The sequence below is a fragment of the Rissa tridactyla genome, chromosome 24, assembly GCF_028500815.1.
Source record: "Rissa tridactyla isolate bRisTri1 chromosome 24, bRisTri1.patW.cur.20221130, whole genome shotgun sequence".
NCBI lineage: Eukaryota > Metazoa > Chordata > Aves > Charadriiformes > Laridae > Rissa > Rissa tridactyla.
The window spans coordinates 2,200,381-2,222,503 of NC_071489.1; the positions used below are offsets into that span (position 1 = coordinate 2,200,381).

Below are 22,123 nucleotides of genomic sequence, written 5' to 3' on the forward strand. Positions count from 1 at the left end.
TCCGGAGCTTTCTGCTCCCGCTCATGGGCTGCAGGAAAGGTTAGCACGTAGCTGACCCTTCTCCCTTCATTCCCTCTTTCTCCCAGCCCAACGAGACCCAAACCACCGAAAATCAGATTATTCCCCTCTCATCAGCTTTGCCGGCGGTTGAAAGGATGCTCAGGTGGGGGCTGGATGGTGCTGAGTACATCAAACAAGGGGTGCAAGTGGGCAGACCTCCCTGCCCCGGTGCCCTCGCTCAGTATTTCATGCCCTGCAGCGTCGGATGCCTACAGATCCGAGGGGACAACGGGGCCCGTCTTACCCGCGGGGCTTTAGGAGAGGGATGGGAGAAAGCCTGGCGGCTCCAGGGCCACCCAACGGCTTTGGCTTGGGGAAGGGCTGTCCGGTTTTGCTGGGGCAGCGAGGACGAGGTGGGCCCGGTGGGAGCAGCAGCAGCAGCAGCAGCCGTCGGCCGATGGCCGCGGGGCTGACGCTGGTCTCGCTCCTGCCGTTTTGACACCTCGGTAACCCAAGCACATTCGGGAGGGTGTCTGCTGATTTATGCACCCTCCCGCCTTACCGTGGGAGGATAAATCAGGTTTTTAAAGCCCTCGTTTTAAACCTTTCACTAACCTGCCCCGGACCAGACCCCGTTAAATGAGATCAGTGGCCATAGGGCTCCTGTCGGCCCCCTGCAACGTCCGACCGGCCCCGGCGAGGCTGGGAATCGCCACCTCCTCCGACCGCCGGCCTCGGTGGCGTCTGGGGCTCGTTAAAGCAAATCGCCTGCACGTGGAGCCTGAGGAGGGGGCGGCTGCCGCGCGTTGCCCCCGCTCAGGACCGGGCTGGGGGGGATGCGCGGAGGCTGCGGGAGGTGGCGATACCTACCCCGGCTCAGTGGGACGCGGACATGGACCAAGCCCCTTCCATCCTCCAGACGGAGAAGGCGTAGCTGAGCCTCTCGTGGGCCAGGTAGTTGCAGCTGGTGATCTTGTGGTCCAACTCATCGCTCTGCAGGACCTGGTACAAGAAGTCTATGTAGCGGGCGGCCAGCTTGAGGGTTTGGATCTTGCTCAGCTTGTCGGAGGGCAGCGTGGGGATGATCTTCCGCAGCTCCGCGAAGGCGTCGTTGAGCGACTGGGTGCGCTGGCGCTCCCGCACGTTGGCGATCACGCGCTGCGTGTGCACGTCCTCGAAGGACTGCGGGACGGGGCTGCGCTTGCTCCGCTTGCCCTGCGGCGAGGGGGCCCCGCAGTCCTCCGCCGCTTTGCCCCCCTGGCCGCGCTTGCGGACGCATTTCTTGTGCAGCCGCTCGCCTTCCTCCTCGCTGGTGACCAGGCTGCCTTCAGGGGAGTCCGGGCACATGCTTTCCTCTTTCATCTTCTCGGCACCTCGCAGGCGAAGGGCTCTGGAGGGGTCTCAGGAGACGGGGCGGCCGCAGCACATGGGCGAGGCGGCCTGGAGAGGAGCCAGCGCCCGCTCAAGAGGTGCAGCCTGGAGCATCCACCCTTCAGCCTCCCCAAACCTCCCAAGCCTTGCGGAGCCCTCCAAGGAGCTCGGTTGGTTTTTCCTTTGGGCTACGGAGAGGAGGGCGTTCGGATAACTTTGGGGAATGGCTCTTGCTGATAGGGCGAGGAGAACCGTGGGCGGACCAGGCACAGACCAATGCAGCCGTGCAAGGTAACGCAAACATCAGTGGAGCTTATGGGTTCCAGATTTCCTCCCTCCCTCCTCCACCGGCACCCCCAAGCCCTCCGGCACAGATGCTCCTGCCTGCTGCCCGGATGTCAAGGGACATTGCCTATGCTAATGTGAGCACCGGCCATGGCGTTCAGGGCAATCTTTTTTGATTTTTCGTCTTTTTTTAAGATCTTTTTAAGCCCGGTTGACCCTACAAAAGCCAGCCAGAAATTATCACTTGTCCAGTTTGGAATAGGAGACTTTTATCTGTGAGAGATTCAAGTGGAAATGTGGAGCAATGGATGTTTCAATGAGCAATACATGATATTTCCTGAATCCAAAGGAAGAAGCAACAGTGATAGGCGTCCATACTGCTCTTCAGAAATGGCATAATTCAAAATGAACTTGAGTTTGCATCCATCCATCCACCCATCCATCCATCCATCCACCCATCCACCCATCCATCCACCCATCCATCCATCCATCCACCCATCCACCCATCCACCCATCCACCCACCCACCCATCCATCCATCCATCCATCCATCCATCCATCCATCCATCCATCCATCCATCTCTCTTCCTCTGTCTGCATTTCTGGCAGCCCTTATTATACAGATGGAAGGAAGCCAATGCTCATCCACTGTCATATTCCTCTCAAATAAATATGGCGGCTATTGCAGACAGGGAGGGTGTAACAGGTCCAGACCCTGCTCCTGGCTAGATCCACAGACCAGTTCAGCCCCTGATTTCCCCAGGAAATCAAGCGCTGTAAGCCATATCACTTCTTTATACCACTCCTGAGCTTGTCCATAAATAAATCAACTTTCTCCTTCCTGCAGAAATGCTGGAGAGTAGCACCCTCTTTGATCCAAGGTTGGAAGTCCAGATCCACACTACCAAGCCATAAAATATTCTGCACAGGTCCTGCCTTATATTGGATAGTTTTCAGCCCTCTGTTAGCACACCAGTAGAATCAGCACATGAAACTGGAGTCCACTGGTGGCCCACCATCGTCCCACGTCCAGCCGCCTGTTCCCAAAGAACTCCTACACCTTTGGGAACCCCCAGAACCTTCCCATCTGCTGTCTGTGCCCTCTGCCTCTCCAAGGTGTGTCGTCTTCAGTGTGTCTTGACCTCATCCAAGCTGTCTCTGCTCACGGAACCACAGCACCATAAAATGGTTTGGGTTGGAAGGGACCTTAAAGATCATCTAGTTCCAACCCCCTGTCACGGGCAGGGACACCTCCCACTAGCCCAGGCTGCTCATCACATTCTCCTGGCATTGCTTCCTGCTCTTGGTCATCGGGAGCTCTCACCTGGAGTCTCTCTGGAAGGACACTGAAGTCCTGGCACGATGCTCCCTGGGGATATTGGGATCCATCCCCGGCAGAGAGCTCCGTAGCGCTTCCTACAATCTTGCTTTGTTATTCTGTCCTATAATGAGAGCACAAAGGGGTATTACGGGGACGAAGTAGTTTAAAGCACTGTCAGTAATTCATCAAAATAATTAAAATCATATCAATAAAACATAAATTGTTGAGCTGACATACGCCTATCTCTTTATAGATATTTTTAAATTAGCTCCTTTTTATAACACCTAACAAGTTTCTGTACTTGTTGTAATACCTTTTACTAACAAAATACAGGATGTACTACCAAGTTCTCTGACACCGACGAGCCTGCACCGTGCTGCAGTGGGATCCCCACCTACCCCCAGACCGGCAGCGGCGGGGATGGGACAACTCAGGCTGAGCAGGACCAGGACGCTGCGGGAGAAACTCCTTCAGAAGGCAACGACTTTTTCTTTTGTTTTGTCTTGCTGCATATAACAAATTAATATTCTCATCTTGTCAGTATTATCTTTATCCTGACTAACCTAGGCTCCAATCTTCTCCTGAACCTCTCTCAGTTCAAGGACCTCTGACCTGTCCCCTACATCCCGAAGAGGAGGAGGAGGAGGATGTCCTCTTCGCTCTTTGAGGTGGGGCTGAATAAGCGCAAGCGGCTTGGCCAACTTTGCTCATGCAAGATACACCCATTTCTAGTTGAAAAACCTCAATTCGAGCTCAGCTACAAGGTATTTCTCGAAAAGGTGCTCCGTAGACCTGCCAAGCATCTGTAGACTTGCTGACCAGACGCGCGTCCCGGTGTCCATCAGTGTGTGTCCGGTGATGGACCGGTGTCCATCAGTGCTCACAGCAAAACCCTTTCCAACCCCGTTGTCTCCCCAGTTACACCCGCCTGGATGCTGCCTTTTCACTTGGGGTGCAGGTGCCCTGCAGGGGCTTTTCTCTATTTTAAGGAAATACGTGTTTTCGCATCCTTCCACGGGTTTCTCTCAAACCTCCTTCATGCTGGGTGGGGGCCCAGGTGAAAGGGCAACTTCAAAGAGCCACCTTGGCCCCTGTCCCACGGAGACCTGAGTGATGCTGGAGGACGGAGGGTGTAGCGAGGGGGAGGTTGGTCTCTTCTTCTAATAACAAGGGATAGGAGAAAAGGAAATGGCCTGAAGTCACTCCAGGAGAGGTTTAGGATGGGTATTAGGAAAAACTTCTTCACCAAAAGGGTTGTCAAGCACTGGAAGAGGCTGCCCAGGGCAGTGGTGGAGTCGCTATCCCTGGAGGTGTTTGAAAGCCGGGCAGACGTGGCCCTGAGGGACATGGGTCAGTGGTGGTTCGGGCAGTGTTGGGTTGATGGTTGGACTCGATGATCTCAAAGGTCTCTTCCAACCAAAACGGTTTTATGATTCTCTGATGTCAGATCTGAGAGGGCTTTGGCTCAGCCCCATCCTCCCTGCGCTCGTGTCAGGGATGGCGGTAGCCACGGATGGGAGCCAGCGGAGAGCCAGCGGGTGAAAAACACCCAATATGGCTTTAAGAAGTAAAAGATGCTCAGAAAGAGGTTGATACTCGGATCTGCCGGGATGGAGCCGGTGACTTTGCTCCTTCCTCCTCACGGAAACCCGCGGTGCCGGCGGGGCACCGGCTCAACGCATTACTCACACGTGAGCGTTGTCAAGACAGCGACTAATATCAGATGTTCATAATGCGGAAAGACAATAGATCACAGGGGCCTGGGAAAGCGAGAGAAAACAAAGGGCGAGGAAAAAATACCCCAGGGAGGGCAGGATTTCGGCAGGATCCAGGATCCTCTGATCCCGCGCTTGGAGGAGCTGGCTCGGCTCTGCCGAGGGCTGGGGAGCTGCCAATGAAGACCAGCTGAGGCGCGGGCTTGTGCCTGGGGTTTATTTTTTTATTATTTTTTTTATTATTATTGTTTTCCTTTTTTTTTTTTTAAAAAAAAAAAAAAAAAAAGAAGAGCTTAATTTAATTTCGCTGGCGAACGGTTTTGGCCGAAGGAAGTGAAGTTTTGGTATTGTGGCTGATATCCTTGAGCAAAAAGGAGAAATACAATGAGCTTTGATCTGGAGGAAGGCTCAGCTAAGCACCCCGAACTCCTCGTGAGGGGGTTTTTGACCCAGATTTGGATGCTTTGTGGCAAGGGTATTGTTGGTTTTTTTTTTCCCCTTGAACATTTCAATTTGTTCTTTCAGTGAGTATTTTTTTGGAGGAATATTAATATGAACTTTTCACGGAAAGGTCACGACTCACCAAACTGGTTTCAATAACTTTGCTTTTCCAGCTAGCTGGGGGTTTTATAACGCTCGTTTTGACAGATCAGTGAAAATTTCAGACCTTAAATGTGCGGAGGGGGAGAAAAAAAAAAAAAAAAAAAAAGCCTAGCTCTGATTCAGTGAGAAGCCACCAGATGGGAGATTTGAATTCCCACCATGTCCCAGCTCCTCTGCCCTTCTCCCCTCCTGGTCCTCCTCCACCATCTCCCCGCTCACATCCACCTTTCCTGAGCAGCCTTTTTTTTTTTTTTGGTTTAGGTAGGAAATGTCCCCGGCGCTGGGGTGTCCTCGGCAGATCTGAGCCTGGAAGATGCTAAAAGGGCTCCTGCGGGGCCACTTAGCGCTTTGGAAAGAAAGGAAAGGTGAAAAACAGGAAGCAAGGACACTAGCAGGGCAGGGAAGAAGGGAACAGGGAGCCCATCGCCTGGAAAACCAGGGCTGAGGCGCACCAGGAACTTCAGAGAGGCTGTGGGACCTCAAATGGGAGCTCTTCCATGTGACCGAGGCGGGAGCCAAGGTTTTTTTTTCAGAAAGGGGCTGAGGCATCCCCTCCAAACCACATCCTTTGGTGGGCTGAAAGCCCATCTTGGTCAGCCTGAGCCTATTTCTGTCTCAGCCTCGCGCCACCTTCACCAGCCTTCAGGCCTGGGTCTCTCTGACCCCCCACCCCTGCTGCAAAACAAGCCAAGCCCTTTTAGTCCCTTCCCTACAAGCAGGTCTCCAAAACCCCTGGTGATCCCAGCCCCACCCCGTGCTGTCCCCATGGGGCACCAGGCTTCCCTCTCAGTCCCAGGAGAGCTGAGCATTGGCACAAAATCTTCCTCACCTCCTTTCGGTCCAACTCGCCAGCTCACACAAACATCAGACTGTTGTCCTGGGACGTCCTGGTCTCCCTCCGCCATAAGTCTTCAGGGATGGTCCACCAGAGCAAGAGGTGGTTGCTCTCTGCATGGTCTGAAGGACAGTGTGGCGTTGCCATGGCTCCGCGTCCAGCTCTGTCCCACTCAGGAGACCCCATGGGAGAGCAGAGGAACCACTTAACATCACAAACAGCAAACAAATGTATTCCAGCAATTTGCTTCTTATTCACCAGTGATACATATGGCATCTTATGGCTTTTCTCAGTTGGACCTAGAGTACAGAGATCTGTTCTGACGTTGTTGAGCTGGGTTGGCTGTGATGGGAGGAGGTCTCAGGGGGCTGTGATGGGAGAAGGTCTCAGGGGGCTGCGATGGGAGAAGGTCTCAGGGGGCTGCGATGGGAGAAGGTCTCAGGGGGCTGTGAGGGGAGGAGGACTCAGGGGGCTGTGAGGGGAGAAGGTCTCAGGGGGCTGTGATGGGAGGAGGTCTCAGGGGGCTGTGGTGGAAGGAGGTCTCAGGGGGCTGTGATGGGAGGAGGTCTCAGGGGGCTGTGAGGGGAGAAGGTCTCAGGGGGCTGTGGTGGAAGGAGGTCTCAGGGGGCTGTGATGGGAGGAGGTCTCAAGAGGTAGATGGGGTCTTTGAGTTAACTTCCACTGGAGAAGAGCTCGGTATGGAGCTGATGCTCCCACCACCACAGGTGTGAGGAAGGCGGACAGGAGGTTTCTCCGTCCTTGGGTCTTGGAAACGGGTTGAACCCATGATTTTTCTTGTGTTGTGTGGCATAAACCAGGGCTGCATCTGCTCCAACAGTGTAAAGAGGAGCGACGGAGAGAGCTGGGTTCAACACAACCACCCTCCGCAGATGCAACGACTTGCCCTGGGTGGGCAGGTGGGGCTGGGACAGGACACACGTCACGCTCTGGGTGCAAATGCCGATTTGGGCCAGGGAAGTTGAGAAAGCGCCACCACCCCACCCCACCCCCCCAGCTCCACCCTCCCTTTGCTCACTGGTAAAAGGGGGGCTGCAAACCTGCCCGCCGCTGCGGAGAGCCGGGATAACGCGGTCCATGTGTGAGCCCGGTGCTGCCGATAGCGTCGCTTTGATGGCCGAGGACCTGATCGCGCCTGCAAATAATTCCGGGCACAAAATCAGAGGCCGAGCCTCGATGCAGAAAGGGGTTTTTTTGGATTTTGTTTTGTTGTTTTGGTTTTTTTTTCAAGCTCTTTTCCTTTGTTAGAGAGGACAAAAATAATCTCTATTTTATCCTGCGTGAAAAAAAGGAGGATAACGCTAATAAATTGAGAACATTAAAGGGAGCCAGGAATAGCCGCTGCCCCTGGAGGCTGGGGAAGCAGCTTTGGTTTCGCAGGTTTTTCTAGTTATTGCAGCGTTAGAGTGGAAACATGTGTGGTGCGAATAAAAATGCGAAGCATCCGCCGTAGCGTGCTGTTGCTGCAGCAACCGCAGGGAATATGGGCGAGGGGGATCGTGCAGGGCTCTGGCTGTAAAAGGGAACTCGAGCGCCGCGGGGTCCTTTGATCCGCGCGCCTGCAGCTCTGATTGATGGCCTCGCAATTCATTTCCTTGTCAAAGTGACATAATGTTCCTGGAACTCGCCGAACTTTTTAAGAACTAAAAGATGTTCCCCACCAAAACGTGCCCCCCCCACCCCACCCCGCCTTCCTCCACCCCTACCCAGACTTGGGGCGGGGGGCAGAAGGGACTGGGGGGGTGGATGGGGTCTGGCCAGTGGTGTTACTGGTGAGACTGGGATGAGTCGCGGTGCTTTTCTGCCGCGCTTTGCCCCTTCCCCGGCAGCGGAGCCGCGGGACGGGGGGTAGAATGAGCTGCGGCACTGGGGCCGAGCGACGGAGGGATGCGCCGCCCGCGGATGCCAACCACCACCCCGCGCTGACGACCATCCCCTTCCAGTTAATTTTTACATGCGAAAGTATTTTTTTTTCTTCCCCCCCCCCCCCCCCCCTTCTTCCCCATCTGTTTCCATCTGGCCATCAAAGGAGCAAAACGCCATGTTCTGGCTCCCGCTGCCAACAGCCTCCCCGCTCTCCCCGCCAGCCGAATGATTCCCACCGAAGCAGCCTCCAGCCCGGCCCCGGTGTCGCGTGAGCCGGGACTTGGGGGGACACCGAGCGCAATGGGCTCATGCCAGGGACCAGCCGAGCCGAGCCCTTCTCCGGCCACCAGGAGACCAAGCGCTGCCTGTGATGGTGACCTTGCTCTGCCCTTGAATTTGCATCGGTCCCAGGCAGCTCCCAAGTGGCTCATCCCCCTTAGGATCTGCTTCCCTGCCAGTAATCGAAGATCATCACAAGCAGTTGCTCTTCCTATTTACTCCAGCTTTCTCCTCCATCTGCTTTGCAAACCCCATGGCAAAGCCTCGCAGACACGAAGCCACCCTGGGGGGACGCCCCGGGTGACGGGGCAGGTGGGGGACGCGCGTGCCGTGGCCATAGATAACTGAACCAGCATTCCCCCGGGAGGCGGGATGGAGGGGACACAGGTAGCCTTTGCAGGCAAAGAAACCCTTTGGGAGGAGAAACCCTTGGGGAGCGAAAGCCCCGCAGCCCAGGGGCTCCTGCCAGCAGGGACCCCCTCCCCGCCGGGTGAGCAGCCCAACCCCGAGTCTGCTCCAAACATTCCTGGGACCAGCTCCTCTGCTCAGGCTGGAAGTGGTCCTCACCTCCGCCACCACCCACCACCACTGAGAAGTTGTCGCTTTACTTACACCACCAAGAGTAGCTGTGCTCACACCCGTCGGTGTCTTGCACCTCAGGAGCGAATAAAAAACCTGTCGTTGCCTTTGATTCCCTGCCGTGGGTTTAAATGCCAGGCAGAGGCCCCCTGTGAGGTGCCCCTCCTGCCGCAGCTCCCCAGATGTGCAGCCCCAGATGTGCAGCTCCTGCCCCCCGCGCAAAGCAAGCCCCCCTCTGCCCCCTGCCTTGCCCCCACCGCGCGCTTCGCTTCGCCCCGCCGCCGCTGCCCACATCTGGCCGAGGACAACCTTCTCCCAGCTCCCTCCGGCCGGAGGCACCGGGATCGGAGCCTCGTGAGCTGGTTTGGGCGACGGATGGGGCCCAGCGGTGCCACAGATCTGCCGGGTGCATCTGAGGGGATGGAAACAAGACGTGCCGTGGGCGCGCTGCAGGCGAGGGAATGAGCCCTGCATTTCGTCCCAGTGCTTCCCAGTACCCAGCTGGACCTGGGCTAGCACCAGTAACCCCGGGACGAGGGGTCAGTGACTCGCTGTCGGATGGGGCAAGGATCCTGGTGGCCACGGCTGGGTTTGCAGGAAGCGTCTCCCCGTCACGCCGTGCCTCAGCTCGGCTGCTCCTGTGCTGAGTCACTTCCAGATCCCACAGCCTCCAGCCCGGACTGTGGGAAGGGAAACCAAAGGGTCGTCTTCTTTCTGCTCCTGGGGAGTTTCATGGCTTAATCCTCTCCCAGTGCGTACACGCTGCCCTGCTCCAGGCCCGCTCCCCCCCCGGCAAAGGCGGCAAAGCCTCCCCTTGCAGCTACGAACCCCACAAAAGCAGAGTTTCCAAGGTGTGGGAGCTGACGAGAGGACATGGAGTCGTTCGTGGGTTTGCAAGCTGCACCCCTGGGCTCCGAACCAACCCGTTGCTGCCTTTTCCTGACCCTTAGCATGTCTCATCGGCGGGTCACCCCCTGGCCCATCCCTCCGTTTCAGGCTCGGATCTTCCAGCATCCAACTTTTGGGCACCTCTTGCAGCTCTAACTCCGTTTCCGTACATACGTAGGTGTCTACTCAGCCATCCTTCACGCTCCTTTTCCCTCCAGCTACCGTGAGCATGGCCATGCCCTTTGCCAAGCTGTCCCTCCCCTCTCCCCTACACATGATCCTGAAATCCCAACACAGCCAAAAAGCCGAACCTTTTCTCCCCTGGTGCCCTGAACCTGGTCTCTTGCTTTAAAAGGAATTTGATTGAGGCAAATATGTATTTTTTTGTTGCTGTGTGCAGTTGCTCCTCTCTGCACAGAACTGGAGAGCATCCAGCAAGCCAAAGCCACCCTGACCTCCCTCCGCCCCCACGCGGAGCGCCACGCGATCCTCCGACAGCGGCTCAAGTATTTGTGGGAAAGCGAAGTTCAAAACTGCCGTTAGCAACAAGGCAAACATTTACGGTAGGTTTTGTCTAATCTGTGAGCAAAGCAGCCCCCGGAAAAATCTGTGCAAGGAGGTGTCAGAAAGGCAGAGGTTGGGTTTGCCCCAGGGGGTCCCTGCCCGAGAGACTCTTCCCCCGATGGGAGGAGACGTTTCACTCGGTGTTACTCCCAAGCGGCGACCAAACTGTTCGATTCACGGTGGGCAGGAGCACAAGGGAGCAAGACCGAGATTCAGGTTCAGGAACCGAGAAGGAGTGAAAACAGGGGGAGGGGGAAAAAACCCTGCGTTTTTCTCCTGGGGGCAACCGGAGAAGCAAAAAAGGAAGACACCAGCGAGCGCACGCGTTTCATAGCCGTTCTCCTCGGGCTGTTATCTCAATGCCGCAAAGCCTACCAGTGGGATAAGGCCACAAAAGCACAGAGCAGACAGACAGACGGATGATACCGATGATGCACATCCCAAAGAACGCCGGGTTATTTTTGTGTGAGCAACTTTGTAAGCGCTCGAAGTTGACTCAGTTTTCTGCATCTCCTCCCTTCGAGCCCTGGGCCAAACTGGAGCCGTGCCAGCCCCAGGGATGGAGGAAAAAGGGGGTCTCCGAAGAGCCAACGTGCCGGGGCTCCTCCCGCACGGCTCTGCGTGAGAGTCCACCCTCGTGCAAACCACCAGCACCTCGGAGCAAATTAGCGGCTCGCATTCGCAGGCTGGTGGCTTCCCATGGCTCCCAGCCGGCCCACGCTTGGCACAGCACGGTTATGAGCAACATCGTAGGGACAGGCTTGGGTGGGCTGGGAGAGGACACGATGGGCCCTCTCCCAACCCCAGCCTCTAGACCCATCACCGTCGCCCTCCATCGCCATCGCCCCGAGCCCTGGTCTCTTATCAACAAGGTCCCAGAGGGCCAGAAAGAGGAGGAAGGACTTTGGAGAAGGGGGATTGAGTGAGTGCTGGAGTAGAGGGTGGTAGAGAGCTCGGACCCTTCCCCACATCACTGATAACTTTGCTGACAGTAAGAACCAAACTCCATCTCTGTAACCAGCACAAACCACCTTTGCTCTCCCCACAGCTCACTCTTGGGCAGAAAGCAGACCCGCCAAGGCCCAGGACCCTCCAAAAGCCTGGTAAAGCAGGGGTCAGCATCTCTGCCTCCATCCTGAAGAGCTCCAAAACCTTTTAAGTTGCCTGGGGAAGAGACTTTGCAGAAGTTTAAAGCCACCAGGGGACCCATGGGACATGTCCCACAGTGCTCCAGCCCACGGACGTCCCCAGCCCCTGGGTGCCCCCTGCTCTTCGTGACCATCCGGGCTGAAGACGGTTTGCAGAAGCCCCTCCAGTTGCCCCATTTGGGCATCTCCTGAAGGGAAGAACACTTCTCCCCCATGCTGCTTTCCACCCTCTCCTCCCTCCCGGTCCCAGAGCTGACACCACTCCCAGCCCCAGCAGCACATGTGGGAGGACCCTGCAAGCCTTCAAAGCCCTGTCTGGGGAGAGACGAAAGGCCGGTTAAACTCCTGGCTGGAGATGAAAGGAAACTCTCCCCTCCGCGGCTGGAACGAGTTGCTGGTGCTTTGGAGTCGGGTTTTGAGGCCCATTTCCTGAGCGCCATGGCAGGAGCTTTCATTTGCAGAGGGACTTTGCTAACTCGCCACGGGGCTGCAGATGTCCCAGTTGTCCACGGCACTTCGGGGCGCGTCCCCGTCCCCAACGGGAGGACACCAGGATCAACAGCAGGGGATGCTCCAGCAGCTGAGGCTGGTGCTGGCATCCCCTGTGTCTCCGCGGAGCCCAGCTCAGCGGGACACCACCGTCCCTCGGGGGTGACAAAGCCAGGAGAGAGGACGGGCTGCCCGGCGGGGCTGGCAGCAGCACAGGGGTGAGCAGAAAGGGGAGATTTCGGTTCCTGCGCCAAGCGCAGATACACAGCCCAGGGCTGAGGAGCGGCTGGCCGGGCGGATGCGAGCGACAGATTTTACTCATTTTGTCAAAGGAAATTCTATTCCGATTAAAACCCGTTTGATCTCGATGGAGAAGGGGGGGTGGGGTGGGGGTAGGGTTGGGTTTCTCTCCAATTGTTGGGCTTTATTGGGCTAATGTATCAGCTAAAAACTTCCAAGTAAGATTTAAAGGAGGGAAAGACGAGGGCATGAGCTGCAGAATCTGGAGATGACTTCAAGGGGCTTATTAAAAGGCGGGATGCATGGCGCGGCATGGAGCAGGACGGGCTCGAGCTGCTCGTCCAGGGCCACGTGTGCAGGAGGGTGGCAGAGCCCGTCACCCCCAACACCCCGGGGCCGTCCCCTCTGCTCCCGTCGTCCGCCTGTATCTTACCCCTGAGATGGAACGGGGTCACCCGGCATCAAAGCCGAGCCGAGCAGAGCCCGGGATGTAGAGACGGTCAATATCAAACGGGTTTGCGGGTGCCGGTTAAGCTGTGTGGGCGCCCGAGGGCAGGGCTAAAAGCAGGGAAGGCGTTGGGTAACGTTGGGGAAACACAGACCGACCTGGAGGCACGGTCCTGGGCAGAGGAGCCCAAGGCAGTGGAAAAATCAGGGGTGCTACGGAGCCGATTCGAGCATCAGCAGGCAGACACGCAAGGAAAGGCACTGGCACGGAGCAGGGCTGGCCACTGAGTCCCCCCAACCCCGTGTCTCCGGCAAGCGGTTCCTACGCTGACACATCCCGCTTCATCCACTCCCAAACCACTCGTGAGTTCAGATTCAGCAGTTTTGGCTGGCATAAAAAGTCAAGTCATAGGAAATTGCAGCTGAGATGACTTGGAGAGGTCAACCCATGCGTCCTCCTGTCCCCAGGATGGGTCAATCATGCCTCTGCCACGTCTGCAAATGCCCGTCCGGATTGTCCGGCCGGCGAAGGGGACACGGGCAGCCACACCAGCAACCTGCCACCCTCACTAATCCCTCCCAAGCCCTAACCTACATCTGTGCTGCAGTTTAAGCCTATTACGTCTTTTCCCATCTGGACCGGACAAGAAAAGCGCATCGTCCCTCTCCTCTGTAGAACAGCCCCCAAAGGCCACGGCCAGGTCTCCTCTTGGTGGTTCCTTCTCCAGACCAAGCAACAAAGACACTTTCAGGCTCACCGTAGGTCGTACCTTGGTAGAGAAGCCCTACCTGCTGCTCGACCATACCTGCTGCTCTCTGCAGGTCTCCTTGCCCGGCTGCCAACTGGCGCTAAGGACGTTACCTGGTGGGTGCCGGCACGTAGAGTTGAGCAGGGATGGATGAAAGGAGAAGATCATCTTGGTGGAAAAGCTCCTGAAGGATCACTGCCTCGCTGCGTCGCCTGTGGGGCTGGGCTGGGCTGGGCTGTCTGTCTCCTGTCCAGGCTGATTTTCCTAAGGGTTGATTCCCCATCGAGGAAGGAGTGTCTTCCATTTCCTTACCTTCTCCATCACCAGAAAGGAAAGCTTTTGTCCAGGCTGTAATGTAAAAGGGACCGTGTCCTGTGATGCAAAGCACTGCAGGGTTGGGTGTTTTCAGGGGAAATCAGGAAGGTCTTGTTGAAATTTAGGTTTTTCTGAGGGCTAGAGAGAACATTGCGGGTCGGGGAACATGGGCAATGGACCGTCTTCCAAGGGAAGCTGTGAAAAAGTGTCATCTGAAATGAGTGACCATGAGCTGGCGTGGGTTAAATCGAATGCACAGCTGAAGTATACGTGCTTCGCTAGGAAACCACGGGGGTTTTTTTTTTTGAGATGGAGAGAGGGAAAACCCCATTGAAAAGCCCCGTTTACAAGTAGAACGCCTCTTCCTTGGATAACTCTGTCGGGATAGGCTGAATCGTCCTAAGCCAGGCTGAATTAGGCCTGGCTAAAGAAGTTCAGCCGGAAAGCCCTTTGGCCGTATACATTAAAAGAGAGCAAAAAAAAAAAAAAAAAAAAGAAGATTACATCTGTGCAGTGCGGATAGGATTGAGCTTAAAGGTAATTTCGACGTTTCCCCAAATGACGCCACGATTCAGTGGGGAGGATGAGGATGGAGGACGGGTGCGTCACGAGGAGTTTATGGAGCGAGCGCCTTGGAGGCGAAGGCAAAGCTCGGCGAGTATTGTGTGCCAGAGCACCGAAACCTGGATCTGTAATAAATACCACATCTTAGCGGAAAATAGAACTGAGTGAGTAAAGACGGCAAATACGGAGCTTTTATTGTCAGAAGGGCAAGGGAGGCGAGCGAGTGCGACCCCGGCGCTGTGCGGGGCTGGGAGGAAATCTGGAAGGCAAAAACTATCAAAGATAGGGAGATAATTGGATAAAAATGGCAGAGAACAAGCTCACCTTGGGCCAACTCGATAATTGCCTTTGATCAAAAATTATTTTCCGAACAAAGGCCGTGCAGTAGAGCTCCTCTGTCTGGACTTTATTAACACACTTGATAAATGGCTCCACAGGTACTTGTAGGTAAACTGGAGACAAGGGGGTTTTAACTGGGACAGGAACAGGCTAAAGGGGAGACAAGGGGCTGTGGTGGAAGAGGGACTGTCACCGGCTCGGGGTCCCTCAGGGACTGGCTGGGGACCGGCTTCGTTAGTGCTTTCGTTTGCCTAACAGCCAGGAGGGAGGTAAAAACAATTTGGAAGTGATGCAAAGCCATTGCCACACAAAGGCGTTGGCCGCCGAGAGGAGGAGCTGAGGATCCGAGTGCAAGACCTGGGCGTATTAAATGATTAGCGTAACAGAAAAATGGAACAAGATCAAAGGTAAAGTCAGCGTTTGGAAATACAAAACCCTTGACGAGGTCCTCTTGCCGCCGCTGGCACTTACAACGTGGACATCCCGTTTTTCCCAACCTCCTTCCTGGGCGAAGCTTCCTCCCAGCCAGAATTCGGCGGATCCCATCCCACTTGAGCAAATCTTCCCCAGGCTGGGAAAACAAAATAATATCCCCTTAGGAAAGGAGGAGGAGGAGGAGGAGGAGCGTGCATCGGCCTGGTGGGCTACGGGGTGCTCATCCCAAACTCTGCCCATCCCAAACCAACTCCACTTGCCAGGCACTGGGCAGATAAGGGAGAATTTTTTATTTTTTGAGGGTTGATTTTTAGCTTCGGAGCCTTCAGCTTCGGGACCCGGCTACCAACCCGCAAGATTTTTTAATGTAATTATTCCCAGAATAATTTCTCCCCCACAAGGCCCTTAAACCACTGAACCGTGTGTCAAGGAGCTGGGGGCCAAGAGACACGTCCTGGCGCGGCGCTGGCTCGGCGAGATGTTTCCAGCCACATCAGGCGCGGCGTAAACAGGATCTGGTGGAGGATCTCACAGCCCCAGCGCTCGCGGGAGGAGGGGAAGGGCACCCGTCTCATCACTTGCCTCTTTGTTTGCCATCGTGTTTCACTCGGTGATGATTATTTCAGTTCATTCTTGGCCTTTTAAGCCCTTTCTTCATTTCTTTACTCTTTCGTTCCTGGTTTAGGAGGAAGGTAAGCAACAGCCCTTCCAGGAGAAGCTCCAAGCCTGCAGCAGGGGTTGTCCCCAGAGAGGACCAGAGCCCCCAGCCAGCTCCAAACTGGAGAATAATCTCCATGGAGGTGCCAGGACCATCCGATAACCTCTTCGCGAAGCTGCGGTTTGGCTCCTTTTGGCTGCACATCGTTGCTCTCCATAAATATTGTCTCAAAGGCTCTTCCTAGATACTCCTTCAAGCCGGCAATTTTCAGCCTCCTTGTTAAATATTGGAACCATATTGAACCATTTTACTCTCTTGGTTGTTCTCCAAGCTGAAAGATGTCCTAAAAATAACTATTCCCAGTTCTGTGTGTGATGCTCAACCCCCACCCCCCCCCTGAGACCATGGCTGCCTCCCAGCTCCGTCTGCGCTTCAGTTAGCTTCTCCCAACACTAAATCAGCTCAGCTGGGGACTTTTAATCCCACTGCTAATTTTTACCAAAACCCACCTCTGCCGCCTGGCTTGCGAGAAGCACGAGGCAGGATCACGAATTCCCTTGGGAAGAGCATCAGCCCGGCAGGACTCAGCGCTGAAGATGACGACCAGGAGGAAGGACTTGGCCTGGGCTCGCGTCCCTGAGTCCAGCGTCCATCCAGCTTGAGATCCGGCAGTTGAAGCAAGGAGACACCTCCGGGGTTGCTCCAGCAAAGAGGTCTCGGGCAGGGGCTCTTCCTCGCCACGCCGCCCTTGGGTGGGTTGTCCTGTCCTCCCCACCCCACCGGGACCCACAGCCACGCTCAGGAATGGGGCTGGATGCAGAGACTTTGCAGCCCTCCTGCTGTCAGGAGGGCGCAGAACAAAGACTACCAAAAGATCCCTCCTAGCCTTATTTTATTCTTTTAACCCACCCCGGCCATGCCAACGCCTATCCCATCCATGCCAACGCCTATCCCGGCCTGCCACATCCAAGGTCACCCCGCCGCGCCCCATCCACTGCTATCTTCTACCCCTCATGTCCAACCTGTACCTGCCCCCAGCCTCACCCAGCACCGCCCCTGACGCCACGGGCCTCCCATTCGTGTCCAAAACCACCCCCCTCCTGCTACATCCTCCTCCAGCCAGCACACAGTGGCACACAGCTCCCTCCTGCTCCGATCGGGATGTTGCGTGCGAGGGCTGCAGTTATTAAAATGGTATTTGGGGGATTTTTCTTTCTTTTTTTTTTTTTTTTCTTTTTCTTTTTTCTTCTTTTTTTACAAGCAACAGCCAGTAAACAAAGTGCAAATATGTGCTGAGTCGGCTCCCTCCTCGCCGGGCGGGCCAGCTCCGCCGCAAGGCTGGGGACCGCGCCTGCGGCAAACCGTGCATCCCGGCGGATCCGCAGTGCCACCGAGCAGGGGTGAGGTCCCCCTTTCCTGCCAGGCTTGGAAAACGGTCCCTTCTCCCTTGGTCCTTCCTGCAGACAGATTCCCCTTCTCAGCACCCACGCTGCCAGGCGATGGGTCCTGCATGCACGGCTTTGGCCAAGGGGCAGGATGAGACCCAACGTGGCACCATCAAGCTGGATGGGTGGACATCCCCAAGGAAAGAGGGACCTGGCATCTGGGCAGACCTCTGACCCTCCTGCCTGCATGGCTGATCCCTCCCAGCACTATGTTCCCAGCCCCGCCACGCTTGGGACCATCCATGGCCACCCCAAGGATGGCTGAAGACCTCTTTGCCCCAGCTGGATGGAGCCCCAGGCTCTGCCCCATGGCTTAGGGCTGTTGGACACTCCTAAGCACAGCCCCAGAGCCCACTTAGAGGACACACAGCCAAGACTTATGGATCCAACATGCCGAGGACAGCGTCACCCTGGCCAGCAGGCACCGAGCATCCTTCTCCACCCAAACCCACCTTTGAAGGCCCACGTTCAGCAGCTCCAGCGAGGCCCATCTGCGGAGGCCTCCACGTCTGGCGGGGCTGTGGCGCTCAAAGCCTTTGAAACGCCGCTTCCGTCCTCCCCACATCTTGAAAGCAGATTGCTAAAATGCAAAAAATCTGTTGTTTTTGTTAATGTTGCTTTGAATATCTGCAAGCGCTGCTCAGGCAGGAAGGTGGGATCAGGGCCACCGACGCGGGCAAACAACAGACCCTCTGGGAGGGTGCCGAGACCCTGATGGTGGGTCCCAGCAAGCTGTTGGAGACCCGCACCGGTGGCGTGACAGTGGGCTGCAGGTAGAGCCGTGCTTCGCAGCAGGCTGCTTCCAACACCAAAGGTCCTCTGCAAGCACCAACACACGTGCCAAATCCAGCAGATGCTGCCCGATCCCTGCAGACTTCCTCATGCAGCCAAGTGCGGGGTGATACGCGCGCTGCTGCTCCTCCAGCTGGGCAAAAACCGGGCAATTGCGTGGAACACGTCCTGGTAAAGCCTGGTCTATCTGGAGAACGGGGCTGGGATCATCAAGGCTTTGGGGAGCCTGCAGGTAGAGAAGGGCTCTCAGGGCAAGATGATGGACTCCGGTCTGCCCTGGGGGGTGGCTCTGGCTCTTTAGAGCCACACGGACCCTCTGCTGTCCCGGCGCCGGAGGGACGAACACATAATTTGGGCTGGGGTGCTGCCCTGCCTGGTTTAGAGCAGAGGCTGGAAACCTTCCCCCAGGGGAGGAGAAGGCTTTTCCCCTCCTGACCGAGGCAGTCAAGGGCTGCTCAACCCTTCCCTTGGGGGGTGTCTGGCTCCATCAAGCTGCAAAACCCATCCTGTAGCCCAGGGCGGGGGGAGGCTGTCACCTGGGGGACTCCGATTCCCAGCTGCACCCCAAGGAGAGAAGGGAGATCCCTCCCCTTCACACCTGCCGTCCTTTGGCCACCCCGAGAGGCAGCTTTGTGGCAGTGAAGCCACTGAGAGAGACAGTGGAAGTGGAGAGCCAGCGATGCACTGCAGGTAGAATCACAGAACAGTTTGGGTGGGAAGCGACCTTAAAGCTCACCCAGTGCCACCCCCTGCCCTGGGCAGGGACACCTCCCACCAGCCCAGGTTGCTCCAAGCCCCGGCCAACCTGGCCTTGAACCCCTCCAGGGATGGGGCAGCCACAGCTTCTCTGGGCAACCTGGGCCAGGGGCTCACCCCCCTCACAGCCAAGGATTTCTGCCTCAGATCTCACCGAAATCTCCCCTCTTCCAGTTTAAAACCGCTCCCCCTCGTCCTATCACTACATGTCCTTGTAGAAAGTCCCTCTCCAGCTTTCTCACAGATACTAGAGATACTGGAAAGCTGCTACAAGGTCTCCCCGGAGCCTTCTCTTCTCCGGGTACCTACATCCCTGAGCACCCCATGACGGGAGAGCCACCCAGAGGCACTGCGGGTCCATGCTGAGCTCCTCGGTGGCCTCCACGCAGTCCCCAGCCCAGGGGACACCCTGGAGGGTGGTGACACGGTGCCGGACCTGCTGCGGCTCCGAGCTCAGGCCCTGGACCAGCCGCAGGGGACAGGGCTGGTGGGAGGAATCCCCCTGGGAAGGGCTCACGCGGCGTCCCTGGGTGCGTGTGCCACAGCGCTGTCAGCCCTCGTCACCTCCCCGGCGATGGCAGAGACTCGGTGGCTCCTCAGCAGAACAAAACCAGCTGGGATTTCGGCATGAAGGAGCCGGGACTGGTGCCAGGAGCCACCTCCCGGTTGCAGGAGCATCTCCCGGAGCCAGCTGTGAGCCCCTGCAGAGGGAAGGGGAGCACCAAAGCAACCCGCGGTGGCCACTGGCCACAGCTCACCATTTGCCAGACCCTTCTGATGACCTGGGTCGGGGCACGGGCGTGAAACGGGGACTTCTGCAGAGCTCAGCCTGCAAGGAAACGGGGGCTCGTTGGGGACGGTGAGGTCGCTGCCGTGGGAGCTGGTGGTCCCCAAAGGGGTCCGGCCTTGTCCCCCCTCTGCAAAGCCCAGGAGACCCTCAGCCGGACGCACGCCCCCGCGATGGGGGTGTCATGGGGATGAAGATCTTGCTCCTGGGGGGGGTTCCAGCTCCCCCCCCAGCCATGGCCGGGCCGCTGCTGCCCTCCACCGGCCACTGCCCACCCTGCACCCATGGGTGCTCCCAGCCAGGCCGGGGGCTTCGCCCCATCGCCCGCATCCCTCCCTCCCTCCCGTGCTGCCGCCACAACCTGCTGGCACCGGGGTGGGGGGACCCCTCCAGCCCCCTTCCCACCCCCCCACCCCCCCCGGAGGACAGTTCTCACCTCTCGCCCCAGAAGCCCCCAGGGAAGCCGTTCCGGGTCCCTTTGGAGATGGCATCCAGTCGCGCCGCTGAGGGTGCAGCTGAGCCCGGCAAACTCATTTCCTTGGTAATGGGAGCGGGAGGGCAGCTCCCCGCGCGGCACCGCTGGCTCCTGCGCCCAACCGCGGGCTGCGGAGCCTTGGACTCTTCCCTCCCGCAGGAAAAGCATCAAAGGGCAGACGCCGTCCCAGCGCTTCCCAGATTTATTCCAAATGTTCCGATTCCCGCGGCCTCCCACCAGCCGCTGGCCGGGCGACGGAAACCAGATGATGGGGAAGCAAGGTGCGGGGGCCTCAGCCCACCGCCCCAATCCTCGCTAACCCCGTGGACTGGGTGGGGGGCACGGGGTCCTGGTCCCCGCACCGGTGACAGGACTCGTGTCACCAGGCAGGGGGAGAGCCGCCCCACGCCCGGCCTCTGGCGAGGTGCGGAGAGGGGGGGTCCCCACCAGCGCCAGCCCACCACGGGGACACGCAGCCACCCCCAGGCCAGGGGCTTGGTGGAAGAGCCGAGCAGCGCAGCCCACCAAACTCCAGCCAACCTTCCGCGCTGAATTTAAGACATCGCCTTGCATTTCCCCTCCCCGCCCAGGTTCCTAAAACCGCCTGCTCTTTCCCCAAATCGCCTTCTCTTTGCCCAAATCCTGGGAGGAAGAAGAGGCGCAGGATTCCCGTTTCCCCCTCGGCCGCGCAGGTGCCGGCTGAGCCTGCTCGGAGCTTGGTCACCAGCTCGGACCACGCAGGGGAGACAGGCAGCTTCCTGCAGACCACAGCGGGCGCCCCGGCAAGAGCCAATTCCTCATCCCCCCCTGGCAATTTTCAGCCAGGTCCACCACCAGAAGCAGGAGCACAGGGGGGAGCTTCTGCGCACCCAGAGCTCGAGGGGATTTGGGAATCTCACCTCTCGGGTGCGGGGATTTACACCTCCTGCGTGAAGCCAGGGGAGGCTGCCCAGCCTTCGGGAGCGGGTGGCGACAGCGCTGGAGCTGCAGCACAGGTGTCTCCTCGCTGGAGATGCCTCCATGCAGGACAGATGTCTCCGTGCAGGACCTCCTCCCAGCCCACAGCTTCCCGGGACAAGGGCGGATTTCTCCACCGAGGGCCATGCAGGAGACGTTCATGGTGCCACAGGAAGCCGGGCAGCATTTACTCGTGCTTGGAGATGGCAAGAACAAACGCATTGTTCCCACCGGTTTGAGCCTGGTTAGATACCACCAAAGCACCAACCCTGCCCCGTCCCTGACATCAAATCTGCTGCTTGGCAGAAGGAACAGGCCGTTCATCCCCTGCCCAGCCCAGGCACAAGCATCACCGGGACTCGTTTGCAGAGGAATCACAGAATAGTTTGGGTTGGAAGGGACCTTAAAGCTCACCCAGTGCCACCCCCTGCCCTGGGCAGGGACACCTCCCACCAGCCCAGGTTGCTCCAAGCCCCGTCCAACCTGGCCTTGAACCCCTCCAGGGATGGGGCAGCCACAGCTTCTCTGGGCAACCTGGGCCAGGGGCCCACCACCAGCAAAGAATTTCTTCCCGATATCTCACCTAAATCTCCCCTCTTGCAGTGTAAAACCCTTCCCCCTTTTCCCGTGGCTCCCCTCCCTGCTCCAGAGTCCCTCCCCAGCTTTCCCAGAGCCCCTTGAGGGACTGGAAGGGGCTGGAAGGTCTCCCTGGAGCCTTCTCTTCTCCAGGCTGAACCCCCCCAGCTCTCTCAGCCTGTCCCCACAGCAGAGGGGCTCCAGCCCTCCCAGCGTGTCTGCGGATGCCTCTGGACCCAACCCTACTCATCTCTCTGCCCACTCCTAGACGGGCACCGGGCTCTCACAGCACCCAATGCCCCCTGAAATCCCACAAAAAGAGTCTTCATAGGCCACAGCGTCCCTTTTTCTCCATCCTTTAGGAAACTGATGGCTTAATTCAAACTCCTCCGCATTCCGACGGAGGCAGCCTGGATGAAACGATCCACCTCCAAGACCAGATAAGCGAGTGCCAGCACTGCCTCCCTCGAGGCTGCAGAAAAGGCAAGAGAAATCAGAGGCCAACAGGGGAAAATAAAACAAAGAGCTGCCTCAGGCCACTGGGATCCCCACCAGGATAATTAGCCCACGCTGACAGCAAGTAAAGGCCAAGCTGCTGCGAGGGTAAAGGGACTGTGAGAAGGCTAAA

At 57.4% G+C, this 22,123-nt stretch overlaps 1 protein-coding gene and 2 long non-coding RNA genes across 4 annotated transcripts; all 3 read right to left on the minus strand.

The window, feature by feature from the left end:
- Nucleotides 1–876: 876 nt before the first annotated feature.
- On the minus strand, nucleotides 877–1,362 carry LOC128901351 (twist-related protein 2-like). The gene has a single exon (XM_054183318.1). The coding sequence runs from the start codon at nucleotides 1,360–1,362 to the stop codon at nucleotides 877–879; it is 486 nt and encodes a 161-aa protein (XP_054039293.1).
- Nucleotides 1,363–2,958: 1,596 nt separating this feature from the next.
- Nucleotides 2,959–7,277, minus strand: LOC128901354 (uncharacterized). Its single transcript, XR_008463464.1, has 3 exons — nucleotides 7,188–7,277; nucleotides 6,124–6,300; nucleotides 2,959–3,097 (listed from the first exon to the last, which is right to left on the minus strand). It is a non-coding gene; the product is annotated as an uncharacterized LOC128901354 (long non-coding RNA).
- Nucleotides 7,278–15,263: 7,986 nt separating this feature from the next.
- On the minus strand, nucleotides 15,264–19,768 carry LOC128901353 (uncharacterized). Of its 2 annotated transcripts, none has more exons than XR_008463463.1 (3): nucleotides 17,902–19,768; nucleotides 16,217–17,732; nucleotides 15,264–15,982 (listed from the first exon to the last, which is right to left on the minus strand). It is a non-coding gene; the product is annotated as an uncharacterized LOC128901353 (long non-coding RNA). The 2 variants fall into 2 exon arrangements; XR_008463462.1 differs by having other exon boundaries at nucleotides 16,217–17,164; nucleotides 17,605–19,768.
- Nucleotides 19,769–22,123: the final 2,355 nt, after the last annotated feature.